Genomic DNA, 23,019 nt, shown 5'->3' with positions numbered 1-23,019 from the left:
CCTGCTGTCCGACTCCGGGGAAGGACCGGCAGCCATGAGAACCGGGGCCCCGGGCCCTTTAATGAGGGGCGTGCTGTTTCTTATCAAAGATGGACAAGCCATCATTACAATCATCATTAGAAGCTGCACAATGGAGCACGCCTCCCTCAGCAATGGATGGGAAAATCCTCCTACAGAGCTGCGGCGGTGAAGGCGGTGGCAGTGGGGGATGAAATAAAAAAAAAAAAAAAAAGAGCACAAAACAGTCTGTGTGAATGTGTCTATTTAGTGAATCTGCAACAGTTACGTCTGGCGAGGCAGCACGGCTCATCAGGTGCAAACTGAGAGATTTTAGCTTCCGATAAACACGACAATGGAGACAAAAACCTCGTCATAAAACCTCAAATTTAATGACGGACTTCTTTATCCTGGAACGGGACATCTTTCTGAGATGTCTTCATCTTTACCGGGGAGAGATTTTCACTAACTGTGTCGAAGGTCTAATGCTGTGTTCATGTTACAGTTGTTCTCATACAGCCTGTTTCATTCTAACTTGTCTGATACACTCTTAGAAATATTAACTAGAACCATAAAAGGTTCTTCAGCTTGTCCCCAAAGACAAACACTTTTTGGTTCCTGTTAGAAACTTACACAAGGGGAGGGGCTGTCCAGAACCTTTCCACCTTAAGTGTGCCAACAAGAGCCCCTAAAGGGGTGCTCTGCTCGGAACCTTTTCATATTCCAAGAGTTTTATCTAAAACCCACCCGGGGGGTTCTATCTAGAACCGTTTTGTCCTGTCTGTCCAAGGGTATCTCACGCACAGATACACTTTCTCTGTCCATGTCGGTGAGTCTCAGAGAGGGTACCGTCCTCTTCGTGACCCAGACCCATCTCTTTCGGAAACCCTAGGAACAGTGACACTGTATTGTTTTGTACTGCACTGTGTCTTCTGCAAGGGCCATGGGTTTGATTCCAGCCTGCAGCCCTTTGCTGCATAATTAAGTTAGATGTCTAAGTTACTTATCTGTAACTAATGTTTCTATATAGTTGGTTGACAGTTACTTACTTGTAACTCCCAACAGCTCCCCGGTTTCCTTCCAAACCTCATCCTTTTTGAGAATATCCCTATAAAAACGGTGCTCTGAGGCATTTCCAGATCATATCAACTCCTCAGTCTTGTAAATTAGTTTCTCATCATCATCTGTGTCGACTGCTTTGATGAGAGGAAACGTCAAAGACCTCAGAAAGATTTCATTTTTACCAGTGAAAATAGGTTGGATGTGGAGAAAGTGCAGGAAGTTTTTGCAAAATAGAACCGAGGTGAGCAGGTTAGGACATTTTCATCTTCATCTTCACTGGGGAAAAACTGAAATAAGCTGATTTTTGTTCGTTTGCATCACATCCAGTCCGGGAGCAGTGCAAAACTGGTAATTACGGTAACTGCAACATAGCCTGAACATGGAACAACAGAGCCAACTTTTACAATTAATCAGTTAAAATAGTTTCATGCTCTGTGAAAGGAAGAAAAATACAATCTAAAAATGCCAAACAGGCCCAGAAACCCAAAAAACACCTTAAAGGGATTTTGGACTGACAGTGCTTCCTAACTTCTAACCTTAGCCATCATTAAAACAGCAAATGAGGGACCGTCTTTAGGAAGAATGGTGGTCGTCTGGAGGCCCAACACTTTTTTATGGCAATTTATGTTGTTTTTTCCTTTAATATGTCACCCATTTCATTGGGTGATCAGATTGGATTACAGTCTTTATGGTCATTGTGATCATTTGCAATGTATGGCACACCTGAGCTAATGGGGGTGAATGTTCAACAGGTAACTAAAATCAGTCTGACTTGATAAGACCAATACCTGTGTCTAGATAATGAAAGATGAACTTTGCACATTTATGGTTTGTGTCCAAAGGCTGAACTCTGGATTTGGACGTAAACGTTCTTAAGTGGTGAAAGTGAGGCAGCAAAATGAAAGAAAAACTATTACAATCTTCTTTGACTTGGGAGACTCACAGCTGGGATTGTTCTTCTTTGAAGTGAACAAAAAGGACCGCAGTGAACCTTCGAGTTTGGCATCTACAATTGAAACTCCTTGACTACAAACTGCGGTAAGTTTTGCACCATCGCACTGAAATTACGATCTCTCTCTTTCTGTCATTCGGTGCTGTATTTCATCTGCTCTGAAGGGGGCTGGGAGTCATATCGGTCCAGGTTAGCGTGTCGTGCACTGTAACCCTGCTCGGAGTTTGTCATCATTAATGTTCAGCCAAAAAACATGTTGCTCCGCTGTGGCCTTTCTCAAGAGTCTCCTCCAAGTCCTTTTTAATGCTCTCCTCTGGCCTGTGGCCCTGGCCGCAGGGAGCATTGTCATGGTGCTGAAGGTGGAGGGGACACTGGGAGGAGGTGTGTGTGTGTGTGTGTGTGTGTGTGTGTGTGTGTGTGTGTGTGTGTGTGTGTGTGTGTGGGGAGGAGGGGGGCATGACGCTGCAGCAGTGGCAGCTGGCGGCCCAGCTTGCAGGGGCCATCTCTTCACAATGGAGAGCCTTCCCCCTGGGGCCAGTGATTTAGGACAGGGCTCTCTGGACAGGCCCCTGGAGAGGAGGAGAGAGGACACTGGCTTTGGAGGAACGCACCCACCCTGCCTTCCCTCCCTCCCTTCCTACCCACCTCCACCTCCCCTCCTTCTCCTTGTCTTGTCCTCTAAAGCTTCCCTGCTGGTTCCTGTGCCCCCCCACCCCGCCCCCCCCCAGCTCCTCCGCACACACACTCCTGACACCCTCCCCTCATCCCACCGTGGCTAAGCTCTCTCCTGGGACGAGCAGCCAGGCCTCTGGACGGGGAGCATTCCTGAGGTGTAGCACGCTAACACTAGCCGGACACAATAGGGGGACGACAACAGGTGCGTGTGGATCCTCTGTCGTCCAGCGGCAGCTGAGAGATAGGGACGGGGGGCTATTATGGCGCCATTATCCACCGCTGCCCTACCGTTGGGCTGTTGGAGCTCTTTTCTCGAACAAAAACAAGGCTTTTTATGTGTAACCTGGTCTTGTACCCACCCTGCTCCGACAAGCCTCTCTTTCATCCTCCTACCCCAGCTAGCACCTGCCACCCCCGGGCCCTCCAAGCAAGCCCAACAGCCACTTATCCCAAGACTGGATTCAATTCAATTGAACCCCAACTGCAAGAAAACCTGAGCCCACTTGTTTAAAACACCCACCACTTCATATCAGCCCCATAGAAATTATCCAGGCAGCCACCTCTGTACACCCCCCCTCTCTTTCCCCTCCCTCCTCTGTCCCTCTGAATTATGTTATGTCTGAAATGAGCAGTCATACAGCAGATTGTTTGGTGCAGCCACTTGATATAACTGGTGACAATGCCTCTAACAGAGCGAGTGTCCTGGGGGGATAGGCAGTATTTGGTTACTGCATCCCTGATCTCTCCCCATTGTGGTCGGCCCCGGGTCCCATGGAAGGTTGAAAGGGGGTTTTGGGGAGGGGGACATGTGCGCATATGTGGGCCCACGACGCAGGTGCCTACATCTGTTCATTTCTGGGCAGATGCTCATGGTTGCAGAGATAGAGAGGGAGAGTTAGAGAGAGGGAGGGCAGGGGAGGGGAGGTGGACTTCCTCCGTTTACTCTCTCATCACTCATACTGGTGATTAAACCAGAGGAGAGCTATGGGTGACAAATGGAGAGTTGGACTTCTTCTGGTCGCAAGAAAGGCACAAATTATCCAAGTGTTTAGATTTTTCAACATCAAATACCTTACATGGGCAAAAGTATTTTGGTCTGGGCCTTTTTTTAATCAAATTATTTTCATAATAAATATGTTTTTTAGTGAGTTACGCAGCAGAAATGTCAAACTTTCACTGTGTCCACCTTCTCAAATATGGGTTATTCTAAACTGTGTATGTTTAGTTTGAGAGTAAACTGAAAATCTGTGGATTTTGGACAAACTAAACCAGTGAGCTACAAGACATCGCCTTGCGCTCTTGGAATTGCAATGGCCATTTTTCATTTTCTTCTGAGGTTTTACAGCTTAAACAATTGATTAGACGATTTACCGTGCTGACTGCGAGCCGGGCCTTATCACCAAACACCAGAGTTGGGCGTCACCGATGCTCTTGCGGCTGAATGGGAGTAAATCCCTGCAGCCAGGTTCCAACATCTGCTGGAAAGCCTGAAACCAAATGAGTGAAAGCTTTTAGAGAAGTAGATGAATGTCCAATGAGATTATCACATTTGTGTACAATACAGAGATGTTCTCGTTCCATTTTTGCCAATTCTGATACCTGAACTTTGAGTATTTTAAGAGCTGTGTACTGCTAATTCTGTATGGACGTTATATGATTCCTATCATTGTTGTAGAGCTTGGCTGAGGATAAAAATGGTGTAGCATCATCCTTTTTGGGAGCTAATCCTCCCAGTCCAGCATTTTCCAAAGTATCTGAGGCGTTTCTGATGCTGGTGGGACTTTCAGAATTGAAGCAGCACAAGTATAATATCTGTGTGTCCACATACTTTTGGCCATGTAGTGTTTTTAATACAGGTCGCTGCCCACAAAACATCAGGTGCTGGTCATGGCAGTGTCCAGAGCAGAGGAGAAGATAAGTGATTTGATTGTTATATGATTTTATGGTATTATGGCACAATAAAATGGCTGTACAAACAGTTTGTGCTCATGCTCTCCTCTACTTTTATTTTCATGTTTGTTATCTTAGTTGATGAATCATTGTTCAGCCTGCAGCCACTAGAAGCAATTTCCTGTAAATCACATCAGATATGTGGCAAATGAAATGAAAACAAGATGAAGAGTCTGTGGCGCATGTGTTAAAAATTACATCAGTGAGCCAAATCTGGTGTGACACCTCATTTTATGTGGCCCGTGAGAGCTTGTAAAGGATATAATTTCTCATTTCATGGCAATCCAGTCCATGTTGTAGAGATATTTCAGTTTGGACCAAAGTGAACCGGATGCAGCAGCTGAGATGAGTCTCATGCATGAAGCCAACTTTTGCACCGGATCTTCTGCGTTATGCTTCCACATCGTGTAGTCCATTGAGCAACTGCAGTATGGACCTCTGCCAGCTGAGTGGCTAGCTTCTTGTTTAGCCTCTGCTAACTTGAATTGGGTACAATGATTTAATCATGTGGCTCTTGTAGACTTTCCAAATGTTATTGGATTGAACAGATCAAATCCTGAAAGTGAAACAACTGATTTTGCATGGGATGTGACGCTCCATCATTTTATTGCTGCTTCTTTCATTAAGTAAGCTTCTAGGAAAAAGTCTTTTTGGGCTGCAGTGCATCATGTGACGTTTTGGTCACTATGTCAAATCCACTTCAAAGCACGGGGCACTTCCTGGGGGCTTGGGTGGAGCGACTAACAGACTAACACTGCCGTCCTCCAGAACAGCTTCAGTGCTCCTAGTCATAGATTTTCCGAGTCTCTGGAGCTCTGCTGGAAGGACCAAACACCAGTATAAATCATTTGGTGTTTAGATGATGGTGGTGGAGAGAAATGTCTGACGCTCCACAATCTCTCACAGGTATCTTGCAATCTGGTGATTGTGAAGGCCATAATGAATGATTCGCATCTCAACAGGGAGCTCCTGCTTTCTGTGGACAGGAGCATCTTTCCTTTTAGATGTTTTTCTGTTGCCATCCAAACCAAATTGACTGGGTCTCCTCAGTACTTCTATTGAAAGACTCACAGATTCTACCTATTTTTATAGGAGCTGGCAAACTACACAGTGTATCGGGCCATTTTGCTCCTCTAAGATTTACAAGATACTTACACACACCTAAAGGGGTAATTTAACCCAAAATAAAAAAGTATCTGTTTTTTCTCTCTTCCTAGTATTATTTATTCATCTAAATTGTTGTGGTGTAAGTTCTTGAGTTTTGGAGATATCAGCCGTAGAGATGTCTGCCAAAAAAAAAACAAAAAAAAAAAACTCAACAGTAATGTCTCTTTCAAGAAATACTAACCTGGTTACTCAAGATACACCACAGATCTTGTTGTGAGCAGTTTCATAACTACTTTCCTCCCACCGAACCACACCCATCACCTGTATTTGCTGCCCAGGAAGAACTGTGCATCTACTCATAGGGGAGAGGCTTGCACTTGTGACAGTGTGAGATGTAAACATTCATAGTGTCCTCCTCAGCTGAGCTGTAACCTCTCATCCAAAAGTAAACCTCCCAGAACATTCTTTACTCAAGTACAGATACTTTTGTTTAAAAAAAAAAAAAAAAAAGACTGGTTAAGTACTCTGGTTAAAGTAGAAGTCCTGATTCAACGTCTTTACTCAAGTAAACGTGAGAAATTTCAGGCTCTGGCATTAGTACCAGCGGTTTCTGTGCAAAGCTAACTGAAGTCTCCCTCTCTGTCTGTTTCATTTTGTTGCGTCTTTTATAGCTATTTTGGGGTCAAGTCGCGGTGGCAGTAGGCCGAGCATGACATCCCTGTCCTTCCTCAGCAACTGCAGATGTTCAACTCCGATCTCCCTGCAAATGTCCGAGCCCCTCGACCTCTGATAGAACAAAAAACTGTCCTACCATACCATTTTTATCTGCACTCATTTTGCAGGCTGTTGTCTCAAGTTTAACTCCATGCTGTATCTCACGTGTCAACGAGGCAACCTAACAACAGTTGGGGCGTATTTGTTTCATGCTTCGTGCAGTTTACATTTCATGGCAAACAATCGTATTGCTATCACTACCATCCAGACCTACTTAGCACCCCACATATTGGCCAAGTTCCCCCTCCCCACCGCTGGGAGAGAAAAAAAATCCTGGAGCTGGCCCTGGGCTTTTTTTTAAAAAAAACTGCAAGACAAGGGACAGAACAATACAGGTATGAGACATTACTTGTGGTGTGCGTTATATCATAAGAAATAATATAATGATAATACTAATCATTAGAGGAATAGTAGAGTTGAAATGGAAGAAAATAACAGACTAAATGAAAAAAAAATAAAAAAAATAAAAAATAAATAATAATAATAATAATAATAATAATAATAATAATAATAATAATAGAAAAAGTCTGGGGTAGCGCCGCCTTGTCCACTGGCTGCAAAGCAAAATCGGGGCACCACTACCGAGATCCAGAATGGGACAACAGGATCAGTCAACCAGGGTCAACAAGTTTGTTTTTTTTTCCTTCTGGTCCCGGGCTTTGAACACCACAAACTGAGTGCCATTTCATCTAATTACATTATACTCCATTATATTGGAGAGAAGACAGACATCTCTACATACATTATCTCCAAACATCTGTAACTCACACCAGAACTATAAATAGCACTACAGGTGAGAGAAAACAAATGTGTTTTTTTTTTATTTTGCGGTGAACTGTTCCTTTAAGGTATTTGATACACAATAACTTGACTTGCCTTTTAAAATCAGCTACAGTATATTTATTGTATCTTAATATTCTTCTAAGTCATGTGTTTTTACCATAAAAATTTTAAAATATATAAAAACACAATAAAACACTTTATTTATTAAGTTGTTTTCAATGTTTGTTTAACCCTTTATCTCGACTTCATTATGGCAGGTTGATCTCTCCTCGACACTAACTTAAGTATTTGTTGTGGGTAAACGTGTCGCGCTCAGTATCAGTTGTTGAATTATCGATTTTATTCATAGGGACTCGCATATGTTGTGGTGCGTCACCCCGGGGTGCGCGGCAGATGTGCTTTCATAAACATTGGCACGCGACTGGCCACGTTCAGCTCCCTCCATACCTCCCCTTAGGTCCCCAGTGTCTCTGCACACACACACACGCACACACACACCACCCCCTCCCTTCTCACACACACTTATAAGGCACACACACACACACACACACACTTGCAGGCGCGTCTCTGGGCCCCCCACGTAATTACTGCGGCACTCTTCCCATAAACTTAAGCTCAGCACGTCTCCAGTAACAGCAACGTATGCAAATGAGACAGCAGCCCGGACCGGGAGCCTCGAGGAGCCGTGGGAAGCCGTGGGGAGCCTCGCGGAGCCCTGAAGAGCCCTGGGGAGCCGCGGATCTGGCCTGTGGCCCCCTCTTCCAGCAGCTGGCCACAGTAATCTGATCTGGACACAAAGGAGCCTGTTGATCCTTGCGTTTGAGCAGGTAAAACAGGAGAACCAGACAGAAAGAGACAGTCAAGGTCTGGTCCTAAATCAAGAGTCTCGAAAATATACAGAACTTTAAGGACAATATGACAAATCACGGCAAAATCAGCCTATAGAAAGACAAGATTTATGCATAAAATCGAAGTAAGCCCAATAAAACACATACAAACTCACTATTGATAAGAATGGAACAGTTAAATGTTCCATGTGACCATTAATTACTATTTTTTCGTCATGTTAGCCACACTTTTTTGTGCGTAAGCATCATTATGGACTCAGGGGAGGCGTGCGTAAAAGCGTCTCCTGAGAAAGTGCTGATTCAAAACCTGCCATTTCCTCGAGGCTTTCAGTACTAACCTATATTCAGCACGAGTGGCCTCTAAGACACCCCTCCCTCCTCCTCCTCCTCCTCCTCCTCCTCCTCCTCCTCCTCTTAACTCCATCCAACCCTGGCACTGTTGGTCTGGTGCCTTGCTCCTCCTGCCTGCATCATTCATTCAGGGAATGGAACCAACAACCCTGCATGGCACCATCACAGGCTCGACTCACTGCGCTCCAACCGGGGTGGATGGATGCTTTCACTGCGGGTGAAGATGCGTCAATATTTTGTGCAATGATGAGGTATCAGTGTTAAGAAAAAATCAATTGATCATCACTCAGTAGCAACCTCCCTCCCCCCTCCCCAATCACCGCTTCATATGATCGATATCGTGTGATGCGCGCCGTGTTTACGTTCCCACGAGTGACCATGTGTTGTCTCCTCTTCGGGGACCAAAAAAGGAAAAAAAAAACCCTCCTGGCTTCCCCCTCGCCATATGGCCCCGGAGGGCCCATACCGTTACAGGTCCTTTAACATGCTTCCAGTTGAGTGTAGACGGAGCCCGGTGGACAGAGGCGCATAGAGACGTGCGCTTCAGGCCGGAGGAGGGAAGGAGGGAGGGAGGGAAGCAGGGAAATAAACGTCGTTTTCTGGATGTGGAGGGGGGGTGGTTAGTGGCAGATGGCTTGTAAGGGTCTGTCCGCGTCTGAAGGCGTGTCGTGGTCCTTCACTGAAGACCCCCTTCCTCCCTCCCTCCTGCATTCACAATCAATGGAAATTAAAGCGCAGAGAATGGATGAATAGTCAGACCCCGAGTCACCCTTTTTTGTTTGGCGCAGCTACTGGTGGGCAGGAGTTAAACTACAGCAGCCCCCTACAGTAGCACTTTAGTTAAACAGTCAGAGCTCAGCCAGGACCATCTTAGCCACGAGAAAAAAAAGGGACAGAAAATATACTGTAAGGACGCCTGTGTCCACACTGGGCAGAGCTTTTATCTGAGTTTTACAGGTTCAGTTCGTGTCAGATTACTTTGAACTGTTCTGCCTCTCTGCCTCTAGTTCATTTCTGTAGTACTGACCAGTTTTTCTGTCAAATTTTTTCTTCTGTGGTCAAGTGCACAAAAACTGTCTGCAAAGGGTGTTGATCAGGGATGTACCAATACACTCAATATTGCAACATCACAATTAAAAACTGTTTCAATACCTTATCAAACTGTGATGATATCTACCACGATATTACATGGTTAATTACTTTATTTTATTATTTTTTTTATAATGGGCTGCTAAGTGCAGAAGCAGTTTTAAGTTAAAGCTGTAAGAGCCTATGTCACATTTCCGCACTAAAATGTCTAAAAACATTAGACGTATGTTACATATTTTGTTGAGTTTTGTACTACGTGACCCCATATGTTTCAAACCAAACCATGGATATATTATCATGAAATATAGTGAGCGCAAAGATGGCGCCCATCCAGTTCAGTCCAAGTTGCTTCCTGGGTATACAGCCCACTCAATGCATGATGGTGTTCTCCCCTTCCCCTGTCCACGAGTTTGGCCCATTGATTTTACATTGTGATGACATCAGAGACCTTTAAATTGGCTTGAGGAAACCTTTTCAAATATAATACCCGCATTGATCAAAAATTTATAATAGAAAGAGTCATAACTGAGCTTGTTTGCAGACCGAGACGCACTGTCAACAGTCTTACAGGCAGCTCTTTTATAATGGAGGCTTATATGGTGGAAAATACTTTTTGGGCAGATGGGGAATTTTTTGCTGCAATACCAGGAGTGGCCACTGGGAAAAACTGTAGTTCTGTAAGTCAATGATTCAAACACGGAGATATCAGTAATTTATTCAAGGTAATGGTGCTTTTCCTGCTAGCTGTTGCTATCTAGTAAAGGTGCACAGAGATGTCATTATCTGTATCTGTATCTGTTCAACCAACAAAATTATCTGTCTCTGCATCTGTATTCAGGCATAAGACCAGAAGTGAGTGTGGTCTATACCAGTCATCACATTCAACAGGCCTAATATTCACTGGCAAAACAATTCTTGTGTCTTGAGCATCAAGTTTATTTAATATTGGCATAACTGGTGTATATTTAATTATTAAATATATTTCCACATTCTCATAGTGCACTCATTTTTTTTTATTATTTTTAACTTAACTAATGAACTGAACTCCACCACCCTTGACTGATAAAAAACTCAATCAAAAGCTTCTGCTTTGCTTTAAAAATAGCAACTCTTTACAGTAAAGACATAAAAATATTTTACAGTTAAAGGAAATGTTTCTTGACGTGTGCAGTTCACAGTACTATAATATTCTACATGTATATTAATATTATTATATATGATAATTTTACAATGAAGTATTTGTGTGTTTAAATAAAATTAAAAATAGGTAGCCTACTCTTAACTGTACTATGTTACTATATATGGGGAATTACTTTTTCCCAAATAATAACAAGCAACTTTGGGTGGATGAAATATCGGTTTCAGACGCATAATTTGTATTTTTCCGAATAGTATATTCGGATTCACGCGCATCCTTACTAGCTAGTTGCCATAAGTTTCGGGAAAACACAGAATATGTCAGATATGTCAGAGACTGAGGAAGGAAGTTGGCGAACGTAACTAAACATAACATGAGTATAACTTTTATACTCATTGTCTGTGAACATGATTTCTGTAATGTCATCAAACTATGTATTTTGTTATCCTTTTAAAGTGAGAGCGTCCCCTAGTGACAGAATTTACATGTTGTGCATTTAACTCCCAGGGAAGACTTTAATCTGAAGTTAGTTTTAGTTTCCTCATCATGTTTTCTTTGTTTACAGACTCCATCATATTTTATCCCAGCAATTCAAGTAATATGATTAATTCAAACTATACGAGGTTACACTGGAGGGTATGTGTGCAGCTTTTCAAGATTTTACTTTTGGGTATTAAAAGCCCAGTTAGAGTGGCACCAAGCTGAGATTTGTTCTATATAGACTTAATGGATGTTGTAAAACATAAAACTGCCTCCTTTAAATACGAAAGTCTCTTTTTTTAGTCTGTAGAGTGAAAATATAATTGATTCTCCTCTCTTGTCTCTATTGGAAGTTAATTGTGATGGTCACGGTTCAGCCGGAGTTTGGTTTGAAAAATGGCCCGGTGTGAAAGGAGAGATGGACAGGTTTATTAATGGAGGAAGACTTTGTTTGGTTGTTGCTGCCATTGATTAGAGCTAATAAGTAACTACAGGCACATCAACCATGTTATGTGACATCAGAAGTGAAGGTAATTTGGATGAGAAAGGGAAAGCATGCCACTGTTTGTGGTGGGGGAGGAGGAGGATGAGGAGGAGGAGCTGCCTCCTCTGCCAGACAGCCGCGCGGTGTGGGGGACGGATCCCAGCAGCAGCAGGTAACGGACATTGGTGAATTGCATCACTGTGTGTTCAGATATGCACGTCACCGGCAACTCTCCGGTTTCACACAGCGGCCATTTTTTCTCTGACCTCACACTGCTGTGTTCCAGGACACAACATGGATCTGACAAATTATTATCATTTCAAAGACAATGAATAGTGAAAATTTGGACCATATTCAAGATTGAACAACGTATGTGATAACCCATTAGTGCCCACAACTGCTAATGTTAGCATTCTACCACCTGCTAGCTAACATTATTGTTACACAATAAGATAGGAAAGGCCTAAATTAATTTTGAAACATCAACAGAAGAATTAATTTCTGTCTTTCATATCGAATCACACTATCAAAAAGCAGTCCTATTAGCTAGGAAGTGGTTGAATGCTAACTGTAGCTAATTGTTTAGCAAATATTTTGTTTTAGCATGAACAATGGCCCAGTGTCCTCTCTGATTTTCACTTCACAATGTGTTTTCAGTTGCTGATTAATTGTGAGGCAGTGACATGATAATTATTTGTTAGGTTTTGTGCTTTTATACGACTTGTAACCTGGAACACAGCGGTACGACACTAAAGCATTTGAGCTTCCCACCCTGAGTGTGACATCAGAGGAAAATGGCCACCATGTAAATAGGACGGCAAATTCCCTTCAGGTTTGCCTAGTTGGACCTTACTTAAGAAAAAATATTAACAGTATAGTCAATGGCAAAAGACTAACTGCAAACTGATGTTTGCTCATTTAAAAGAAAATTAACAAGAATGTTGCAATTTGTAGTAAGTTTGTCAAAGTTTACTCTTGCTTGAAAACCGATCATCTACATCTCTCATTTCGCACTATATACATCATCAACATCACGTTACAAGGGACATTGCTGTCCCTTGTAACGTTAACTTACCTGAACTGTTTTATCCAGCTACATCTGGCTCTTTTTACCAGCCTGGAAGTGAAATAACGAGTAAGAACGAAAGCACACAGATATTGTAGCTTAAGTTGCTAATGTTAGCTTTTGGATGGGGACCATTGTGATCAGTTTTACACCTCAAAAGTTTTATGACAAAGTGTTAGAAACATCATATGCGTAAATCATAGCACAGTTGAAACATTTTCAAAGGATTATTTGTCTCAAGACTGCCGTTCCTGTCATGAAAACCCACAGATGTTGTAGCTTCAGTGGCTAATGTTACATTTTGGAGGGAGAATATCATGACATCACTTGATAAGCAGTGAAATTATGGCAATATACAACTTGTTAGCATTAACCACTTCCTAGCTAACATTATTTGGTAGTGTTACACAATATGATAGAAAATGTGTAAATTAATTCTTCCGTTGATATTTCAGAATTAATTCATACCCGTTCCTATCATTTAACACGAACAAATGTTAGCTATGGGTCGGGTAATGTCGCCATACAGTAGCTCATGGGCCATCAAATATGTGGTTTTAGCCTGAAAAATGTCTTGATGTTCCTCCAGATTTTGACTGTCCACTATCTTTTTTGAAATGATGATGTTGTGTCAGATTTGCTTCATAAGACCACAGCAGTACAACATTTGAGCTTCCCACCCAGTGTGACATCAGAGGAAAATGGCCTCTGTGTGAATATGGTGAATTGGCCCCCATTATACAGCAGAAAATCACACTTCTAATGAACGACCTAATTAAGAGGCAACCCCCACCACCTCCTGCTCCTTATTCATGCGCATACGCGCGTGCACGTGCACACATCACCTTCACACAAACATAACTTAAATAATGTATTTTTGCGTGCTAACACAGGATTTGGTCAATATTTAAAGACGAGGGGAAGGAGGAAAAACAGATGTGTGTTGTGTTTGAAAAGTGTGTTTGTGGATGGAGGTAGAGGAGAGAGCATTGCGTGAGTGTGTGTGTGTGTGTGTGTGTATGGGACGTGTGGGGGCGCGCTCAGCTAAGGGAGGCGCGCGCACGCTGTTATTGAGGGGAGAGCAGGTGCTGACCGAATTACCATACAGCTGAGGGAGGAGGGGGGGCAAACTTATTCCTTCACCACACACACACACACACACACACACACACACACAAAATAACAAAAGTTCCCCCTCATGTTGGCCACGCGAGCGACTCTGGTGCGCGCGCGCCCGCTTGCACGCACACACACATCCATATACCCGCACACACGCGTTTTTTCTTTCTTTCTTTTTTTTAAATCTTAGCTCGGAGAATGAGAAGAAGAAGGGAGCAGAGCAGCAAAATGGGAAAGCAGGAGGAGTCCAGCCCCTCAAGTCGTTTACCTCACCACCACACAGCTCTGCCAAGGAATGTTTTCTTTTAGTCTTTTGAGTCGATTCAAAGCATCAAATTCTTCCCACAACCAGAAATACCAAAATTTAGAGGGTGTGTGTGCAGTGAAGGAAAAAAAGAGGGAGGAAGAGAGGAAGGAGGAGGAGGAGGAGGAGGAGGGGTGTAAACAATTAACTGAGTCAGGGTTTGACCAAGAAACATTTTTTCTCTCTTCTTTTATTTTTGAGAACTTTTTTGAATCAACTTCACACTTTTTTTTCTTTTTGCGTTTTTGGCACACTATCTAAAACATCTTAAGACGCGCAAAAAAAACAAAACAAAACAAAGAAGTTTGTCCAGTGAGGCAACAGCTGGACGAATCAATTCAACCACATGTCATCAACATCCTGTCAGGAGCCAGTCTGGCATGTTCAGCTTGCTCAAAACTCTCATTTTTGGTTGAGTGCAACTTCTTGAATCCACAGACACGAGATCTTTCTGATTCGAATTAAAATTTAATCTCCAAACAACCATAAGAGTGAACAAAAAGGGAACGTGATTCCCTCCCAATCGCGTATATCTAAGGGTTAGCCCCTCCAAGGATGCTCTCGTGGATTTTAACTTTAAAAAGGTAGAATACACCTTTAATTGAGCCCTTTCCTTCAACAGGTTGTCTGAACTCTTTCCATCCGCCTTTGAGAGTCTCACAGCTTTATTTTCACGACTTATTTGCTCGAAATACTTTCACACGTCTCCATTTTGGGCTCAGATATTAACGCTGTGTGCGCTGCTGCGGCTGCTGCTGCTGCTGGGGTTGAAGGGGAGGCTGGAGGAGGCTGTTGGGGTACTTGCATGGGATCCCATTGTGGAGAGCCGGGCCAGATTGGGAGGTGAAGTCGAGGAGGAGGAGGAGGAGGAGGAGGGGGGGGAGGAGGAGGGGGGCTCAATTTGCATGTTATTACCATAGCATGTGTCAGGCCGTATATAACAGGCTGCAGGCGGCCTTGGCTGGAGACAGACGCACAGTTCACAGTGAGGAAAAGACATTAGGAGGAAGAAGGAAGCATGTTGGACCAGTGACAAATCTGTCCTTGGGTTAGACCAAGACCTTCACACACACAAAAAGATACTTCCTTAAAAATTTGTCACTTTCTTCACAACAAAAAAACAAGGATCTCCATCTTCTTCTTTTTTTTAATCTCCCTTTACGCATTGGATTATAACGGAACTGGAGGACTTCTCTGTTTTCACACATCTTGTTTATTTTTTTTTTATTTTTTTTTTTTTAAGGTTTGGGATTTATCCTTTTTTGCTCCTCGGGACATGAGTGAAAGCGGCGCGGCTGACAGCGGCAGCAGTTGATGAGAAAACCCCGTGAGGCGACAGAAACGTGCTCAATGCATCTTCCTCAGAGGGATTGAACAGGAGGAGGCACCCTGAGGACAAGCCGAGCCCCGAGACTTTTTACTTTATTTATTTATTATTTATTATGTATTTATTTAATATGGGGCGCGTCATCCTGCTGACTCTCGCCGTCATGTCCATGTTGCTGTGCCAGGTAAGCTCCTGAATCTCTATTTCTTCCAAACAATGAACCAAACATCACCCCCCCTCCTCCTCCTCCTCCTCCATCCCTCCCCTCCCACCACAACGCACACACGAGCGCTACTGTGTGTGTGTGACAGTGTGTGTGTGTGTGTGTTAGTGTGTAGTTAATGAGAAGTTGCTTTCCTCCGCAGGGGTTTTGTTCAGGAGTTTTTGAGCTGAAGTTGCAGGAGTTCCTCAACAAGAAGGGTGTACAGGGCAACAGAAACTGCTGTAAAGGAGGCCTGGCCTCCTTCCAGCAGCAGTGCGAATGTCAAACCTTCTTCAGGATCTGTCTCAAGCACTACCAGCCCAACGCCTCCCCGGAGCCTCCGTGCACCTACGGCGGCGCGGTGACGCCCGTGCTCGGCTCCAACTCCTTCCAGGTCCCCGATGTCATTCCGGAGAGCTCATTCACCAACCCCGTCAGGATAAACTTCGGCTTCACGTGGCCGGTAAGTGCAGCCATTCATGCCTGTCTCATTACAGTAGAAGTGAACGCAGCGGAATCGCGCCTTTTTTGGAGTAAATCCGTGCGTAAAAACGCGCCGTTGCGCGATTTCTGGCCACAAATTTAAGGGCTGAGAGCATCGAAAGTTTATAGGTATTCAGTTTCACCAGATCAGGTTAGGCTGTTTGCATTATGGCACAATCGCCTCGGGCCTTTGCTTGATGTTATCGTCTCACATCTCCGCTGGCCACCTGTCTCATGAAGCCATTTGTGTTCCCAGGGGACCTTCTCGCTGATCATTGAGGCATTACACACCGACTCCAAAGACGACCTCTCCACAGGTAGGAAATAAACACCCATCGCTTTTCAATCTTCACCGCATTCACACACCTTCCCCATCTTTCATTATTAACCCCTCATCTTCCGCCTCCACGTGTGCGCTCCAGAGAACCCAGACCGCGTCATCAGCACTCTGATCACACAGAGGCATCTAACGGTGGGAGAGGACTGGTCCCAGGACCTGCACACCAGCGGCAGGACGGAGCTCAAGTACTCGTACCGCTTCGTGTGCGACGAGCACTACTACGGGGACGGCTGCTCGGTGTTCTGCCGGCCGAGAGACGACGCCTTCGGCCACTTCACCTGTGGAGAGCGCGGGGAGATTGTGTGCGACGCTGGGTGGAAGGGACAATACTGCACTGAACGTGAGTGACAAAACTTGTGTTATTATATCAGACGCGTGTGCAGATGTGTGAGTGAGCTGCTGAAATCTTTAAGGAATAATCTTAAAATATATTTCAAGACACAATAAATGTAAAAAGAGGATATAATCTGAGATAAAACACCTTAAAATTGTTTTAAAATTAATACAAACAGATAATTTAAGAGGTTTATTTGTTGTAAAAGTTGAAAAAGTAAAGTATAAAAGTTCATTTCTGTGTTGGGTCTGTAATCAGATCCCCTGAGTGCCGTTAGAAGGCAACTTGTGCGTAAACACCACACGCACCCCCTCCTTTCCCCTCACACGCACACACACACACGACCACTTGATTTATTCTAAGGAAAGTTTTTGGGAATAATCTCACGCGTGCCATAAATTTACATGCTACCTTCCGATTCGTTACTCTCGGAGTGGGCCGGGCGCTGATTGGCCGAGGCGGGGGAGGTATTGTTTGAAGTGGGCAGCTGCCGGCAGAGAGGAGACAATGGAGCAGCTGTCGCGCACTGGCAACACACTCGCCAGCTGTCCACTCTTATCTGCCCCAATCCGAGACATTAAGGGGAGTGTGTGTGTGTGTGTGTGTGTGTGCGCTCAGAATGAATAAAAGAGTTTTGACCCGCAGCGAAGAAGAAAAAAGAGGGTGGTGGGGTGGGTTGAGGGGGTCTGTGTGTGTGTGTGTGTGTGTGTGTGTGTGTGTGTGTGTGTGTACACTCTCTGTGGCACACACACATTCACACACTCCCTCCTTTGTCTCAGCACTATGTTAAGCAGAAAATTCTTCCACGGTGATAAGGAGATTGAGTTTAAGGTAAAAGGGTTTAGGAGCCCCTCCTTTTTCTTTTATTTTAACGACTTTGTCAGGGTTTAGGTGATCAGTTTTATATTTTCAGGAGCAAAACTGAACAAAGAAGCTATGTTTGAGCCTCAAATGTGTCTAAAATGTGTGTTTTTCCTTTCTTTCCCCTGTACAGCGATCTGCCTGCCAGGCTGCGATGAAGAACATGGCTTCTGTGAGAAACCTGGAGAGTGCAAGTAAGTTTTTTTTTTCTCTCTGCTGGTTCACTGGGGCATTAATTATTAATTAGTGGGACACATGAGGTAATGTGAGTGGACTGACCGGTGTTCCCTCCTAATTGGACAACAACAGGTGCAGAGTGGGATTCAAAGGCCGCTACTGCGACGAGTGCATTCGTTACCCGGGCTGCCTCCACGGGACCTGCCAGCAGCCCTGGCAGTGCAACTGTCAGGAGGGCTGGGGGGGACTCTTCTGCAACCAAGGTGAGGACAGAGTGTGGTGATAAGAGTTGGTGGGGTGACAATTGATGAGGAAAGACAGAAAGGAGAGGGAAAAAAATGCCTTTATTGTCATGGCACAGTCATGTTGGACCTTAAAACAAAAAAAAACAACGTGTTTCAGCATCAAGCAGTCATCAGGGAGTCAAACAGAAAGGAAAGGAACCAGAAAGCACTGGTAGGGTGTTTTACTGGTTGAAAGCAGGCTAAATTGGACTAAAAAGTGAATTTTTAGTTTACATAAAACTTTTAATTCTGACCATAACTACATTTTAGAGCTGCAACTAACCATTATGGATTAATGTACTGATTGTTTTCCACATTAATCGATAATTTTTTAGTCTCTATAAAATGTAAAAAAAACAAAATTAAAATGCTCATTAAATTTCACAGAACCCAGGGAATGTCTTTCTTTTGTCCAACCAACAGTCCAAAATCCAAAGATTCATCATTTACCATCTTAAATGACAAAGAAAAGCAGTGAATCCTTACATTTAAGTAGCTGGAACCAGCAAATGTTTGACATTTTTGTTTCAAAAATTACCTTTTATAGTTGGCAGCTAATCAACTAATCGACTAAATGTTGTAGCTCTACTACATTTGCAAGAATATTAAATGAAATGTGGTTAAAGTGTACATTTTTTGCCACGAAGATGTCTTTAAGATGCCTTGATGTCTTTGAACCAGCAGATCACTAATTTAGTGTTTCGAGGTTAACTTTAGTTGTAAATGACCAAAGCAATGCTCACTGGGAAGATTGGGATAGAGGATAGAAAGTGGACAAAGTAGTCTTGAAAACTCTGGTAAAGTTTCAGATGGGAGAGGAACAAAACACAGCATCGAGATAGCAACATAATAAAAGGCGTCAACACTGTGGAAAAGAAACAACAACAGAGCAGCAGTTGTCTCGAAAGGAGGCCAGAAGGAACAGGAAACAAAAAACCACTGGAAGAGGAGAAAGAGTCGAGTGTGCCAGAGGACAAAAAGACATTCTGTCGCCTGCTGCTGTTGTCCTGCCATGTGTTGTGCTGTGGCTAATCCACATGTGCTGCTGTGTCTTTCCAGATCTCAACTACTGCACACACCACAAGCCCTGCATGAATGGAGCCACTTGTAGCAACACTGGTCAGGGCAGCTACACCTGTTCCTGCAAGCCCGGCTTCACTGGGGCCAGCTGTGAGATCCAGGTCAACGAATGCGCTGGAAACCCCTGTCGCAACGGAGGAAGCTGCACTGTAAGTGTTGTTTGGGCTTCTTAGATTATCTGGCACATTTGTCACGAGCCTTTATCCCTTGTCTTACATCTCTCCTGTTAAGCCTGAAAAGCTTCCACAAATGTTAACACGATAAAACAAACAGATGCAGCATATTGAGATTCAAACGGGTGCAGCTTGTAGCAGCTGCAGCTCCAAGACAGATCTTGATGTCAAGCCTGTTCTATTTTTTCCCCCACAGGATCTGGAAAACACATATACCTGCACTTGCCCTCACGGTTTCTATGGCAACAACTGCGAGCTGAGTGCCATGACGTGCGCTGATGGGCCCTGCTCCAACGGTGGCCGCTGTGCCGACAACCCCGACGGAGGCTACTTCTGCCAGTGCCCCACAGGATACGCAGGGTTCAACTGCGAGAAGAAGATTGACCACTGCACCTCTAGCCCCTGCTCCAACGGTGAGAGATGAGTGGATGGGCTTCAGCGTGCCCTGAGTGCCAAACATCAGATTTAAGTTTGTCTTTCCAACTTCCCGACCAAACATTTACACCACTCTTTATCTCTGTTCTCAGGTGCACGTTGTGTGGATCTGGTCAACTCGTACCTGTGTCAGTGTCCGGATGGTTTCACCGGTATGAACTGCGACCACACTGGGGACGAGTGCTCGGCGTACCCTTGCCAAAACGGTGGGACGTGCCAGGAAGGTCCAGACGGCTATACCTGTACCTGCCCGCCGGGATACACGGGCCGCAACTGCAGCTCACCCATCAGCCGCTGTGAACACAACCCCTGCCACAACGGTGCCACCTGCCACGAGAGAAACAACCGTTACGTCTGCGCTTGTGTTCCTGGCTACGGCGGCAGAAACTGCCAGTTCTTGCTTCCAGAGCACGCTGCCATCCGTGGGTCAGAGGTGCCCTGGATGGCTGTGTGGTCCGGCGTGGCACTGGTGCTGCTGCTGCTGGCAGGATGCGCTGTACTTGTTGGATTTTTCAGATCAAAAGCCCAGCGCGGCGGTCAAATAGAAACCGTCGGCGAGGGAGAGACAATAAACAATCTGACCAACAACTGTCACCGGAGCGACAGGGACCTGGCGGTCAGTGTGATGCCGACGCCAGGCGTCAAAAATATCAACAAGAAGATGGACTTCTGCAGCGGTGACCCCGATGAAGGGTCTTCACCAGGGAGGAGCAGCTACAAGAGCCGCCATCCGCCTGCAGACTACAACCTCGTACATGAGGTCAACTATGAGCAGGCGGCTAAAGAAGCCATGCTGGAGGCGGCCTGCGAGGACAAGTGCCAATCCCTGGACTCATTTGAGTTCGAGGAGAAACGCAGCAAACGTTTAAAATGGTAAATATTTCTTACTGAAAAGCTGACAAACAAAATACAGCACTGAGGCTGTCAAAACAACGAAGCTAATGACGCATTTTCTTTCTTTCCTAAAGCGATGCATCAGAAAAGAAAGCCCCAGAAATGTCTGCATGTGCGGACACCAAGTACAAATCTGTGTTTGTGATGTCAGAGGAAAAGGACGAATGTATAATTGCAACTGAGGTGAGTTTTTTAGAAGTGTTTTACTTTGTTTTTACCTCTCAGTATAACCAGAGTTCACGTTTGCGGTCATTTGGTGGACAAACACTGATGTTTTCTGATGTTTTTGTGTCTCTGCAGGTGTAACGAGCCACCAATGGGCTGCCCGTTGCTCATTTGCTCTATGGGAGAGTTTTTATACTCCTTCAGATGCTGCTCTAACCCTAGGGGGAGGTGTCCCGCCTTGAGACTGCTGCTGATACTGAGACGTTTAACTGATATTCAGAGTGAGCTGGTTCTCTACTGGAAATAAGCGCAGGCAGCGGCGGCCTGTGGGATTAAGAACTGGCGGGGTAAAAAAAAAAAAAAAGAAAAAAGAAGAAAAAGTTTACGTTTGAAAGTAAACTGCCATTTAGCTTTCTGTTCTGCCTTTGTTTATCGGGGAGAGGGGGGGTTAAAAGAAAATAAAATATAAACGGACACTGTCTCGTGGCGATGACGTGCGATGCCACGACTTAAGTTTTTTGCAACATTTGCACCCAGGCCTTTTCTCTAACCCACACGCCGTTGCTGAGCGCAGGAACTGCATCAAACGGTGGATGTTTGGCCATACTGGCCTGTTCTTCACGAGGCTGTTCACATGGGCTGTGCACCCATCACTACACCTGTGAAGACTGTATGTATACTTGATCACTGTGTTAACTGAAGTGCGTTTCTTCCCTAAAGCCCTCCAAACCATTTATGACATAGTATTGTTCATTTTTTTCTTTGTTTCTTTTTGGGACATGAAAACTTTGTCTTAATTAAAAAAAAAATGTTGCTTTTTGATACAGATTGTCCTTTTTGTAAAATAAAGAAAGAAAAAACAAGAAAAAAGTTATGATTTAAAATTATGATTTAATTTAAGTTAATTTAATGATTTTGTGTTATTTTTATTTTGTATTGTATATTTGTGATGTTTGTTATGATTATTTAAGTTGGCTTTTTTTAATGATGATATTTGCAAAGGCACTTCAGGTCAATGGGACTTTTTTTTTTTAAGAAAATGTTATTTAAGAGGGATTGTACTGTACAAATTGTTATGTTACTGTCTCCTTTACCGTTTTTGAATGAAGGAATTAGCCAAGACTATTTTTCCAAATAAATATTGCTAAACGTGAAATTTTAATTGCGTCCCAACTTTTGTTTTGTCCATCTGCAAGCGCTCTGAAAAACACTTCTTTAGGGGTCTGTGAGCAAAGTTAATCAGTAACATCTGTTGTCTTCCCCTGGCGACCCCATAGTGGGCTTTTCTATGCCGACACTGTTGGCTACTGCCAGAAGTTGAAAGTGTCTCCCTGGAGACGGGAGAGGGGGCCTATTCATAAAAAACAATGTCCCTACGCTAGATTTACCACTCCTATTTCTCCCCCTAAAGAACGAGTCAGGTAATTCATGGCTCTAAAATTCAGATCAATGTAGAGAAACGCCTACTGGACATCCAACACTTTGGGTTTTTTTGGTTTTTCCACCCTTCCTGCTTCCACCAAAATAACTTTACTGGCTTTTTTCTCACTAATTTATGAAGCTTTTCCTTCTCGCTGCAGTAAAGTTTTGTCACATCTGAACGCAGCCATCATACAGGAAGGAAACAAACTTTAAATTTCTCTACATTTAGTTTTATTCACACTTACCTCTTTAAATTCCCCTCAGTTTTCTTTCTTAATTGCTCCACAAAGACGCTGATTGTATTTAGACACAAATAACTGTAAATCATCAGCCCGGTAGAGTTGGCCTCTGGAGGGGGTTTATAACCCCGCGGCATTATGGGAACAGACTTCAGCAGACAATGATGGAATTGACAATGGGGCACACAAAAGGCCACCCTTGGGAGAGCCTGCGTGTCCCTCGGCATGCTGGGAGAAAGAGAGTAACAGGAACAGATGTTGTTGAGTAACAGATGCCTTCTGGCCAGAGTTCAGCCACGACCAGCCAGACCTTCAAAGGCCCCCGAGCTGCAGGGAAAAAAAAAAAAAAAGAATATCTCTGGGCCTCGAAGAAAAGACAGCTTTTACATTGTCTTCCTGATAAATATGTTGGGATTTTGAGAAA

General features: G+C 44.1%; 1 protein-coding gene across 2 annotated transcripts; it reads left to right on the top strand.

Moving 5' to 3' along the window:
• Nucleotides 1–1,940: 1,940 nt before the first annotated feature.
• dla (deltaA) lies at nt 1,941–22,096 on the top strand. Of its 2 annotated transcripts, XM_084714719.1 has the most exons (12): nt 1,941–2,097; nt 15,423–15,690; nt 15,872–16,171; nt 16,448–16,508; nt 16,614–16,871; nt 17,860–17,920; nt 18,036–18,166; nt 19,247–19,416; nt 19,637–19,853; nt 19,968–20,748; nt 20,844–20,952; nt 21,070–22,096. In XM_084714719.1, exons 2-12 carry the CDS (start codon nt 15,622–15,624, stop codon nt 21,073–21,075), a joined length of 2,163 nt encoding a protein of 720 aa, XP_084570845.1. In that variant the 5' UTR covers nt 1,941–2,097; nt 15,423–15,621; the 3' UTR covers nt 21,076–22,096. The 2 variants fall into 2 exon arrangements, with proteins under 2 accessions (XP_084570845.1, XP_084570844.1); XM_084714718.1 differs by lacking the exon at nt 1,941–2,097 and having other exon boundaries at nt 15,036–15,690.
• Nucleotides 22,097–23,019: the final 923 nt, after the last annotated feature.

This window comes from Lutjanus erythropterus, chromosome 3 (assembly GCF_056507025.1).
Source record: "Lutjanus erythropterus isolate fLutEry1 chromosome 3, fLutEry1.hap2, whole genome shotgun sequence".
Lineage (NCBI taxonomy): Eukaryota > Metazoa > Chordata > Actinopteri > Lutjaniformes > Lutjanidae > Lutjanus > Lutjanus erythropterus.
Note: the sequence above shows the minus strand (reverse complement) of the source record. Positions and strands in the feature narration are given on the sequence as shown.

Excerpts from the sequence above, each read along its gene's own strand:
- dla (XM_084714719.1), top strand. The coding sequence starts at position 15,622 with ATGTATTTATTTAATATGGGGCGCGTCATCCTGCTGACTCTCGCCGTC. Across the intron at positions 15,691-15,871 it reads TGTCCATGTTGCTGTGCCAG|GGGTTTTGTTCAGGAGTTTT; the intron begins GTAAGCTCCTGA and ends TTTCCTCCGCAG. Across the intron at positions 17,921-18,035 it reads GAGAAACCTGGAGAGTGCAA|GTGCAGAGTGGGATTCAAAG; the intron begins GTAAGTTTTTTT and ends GGACAACAACAG.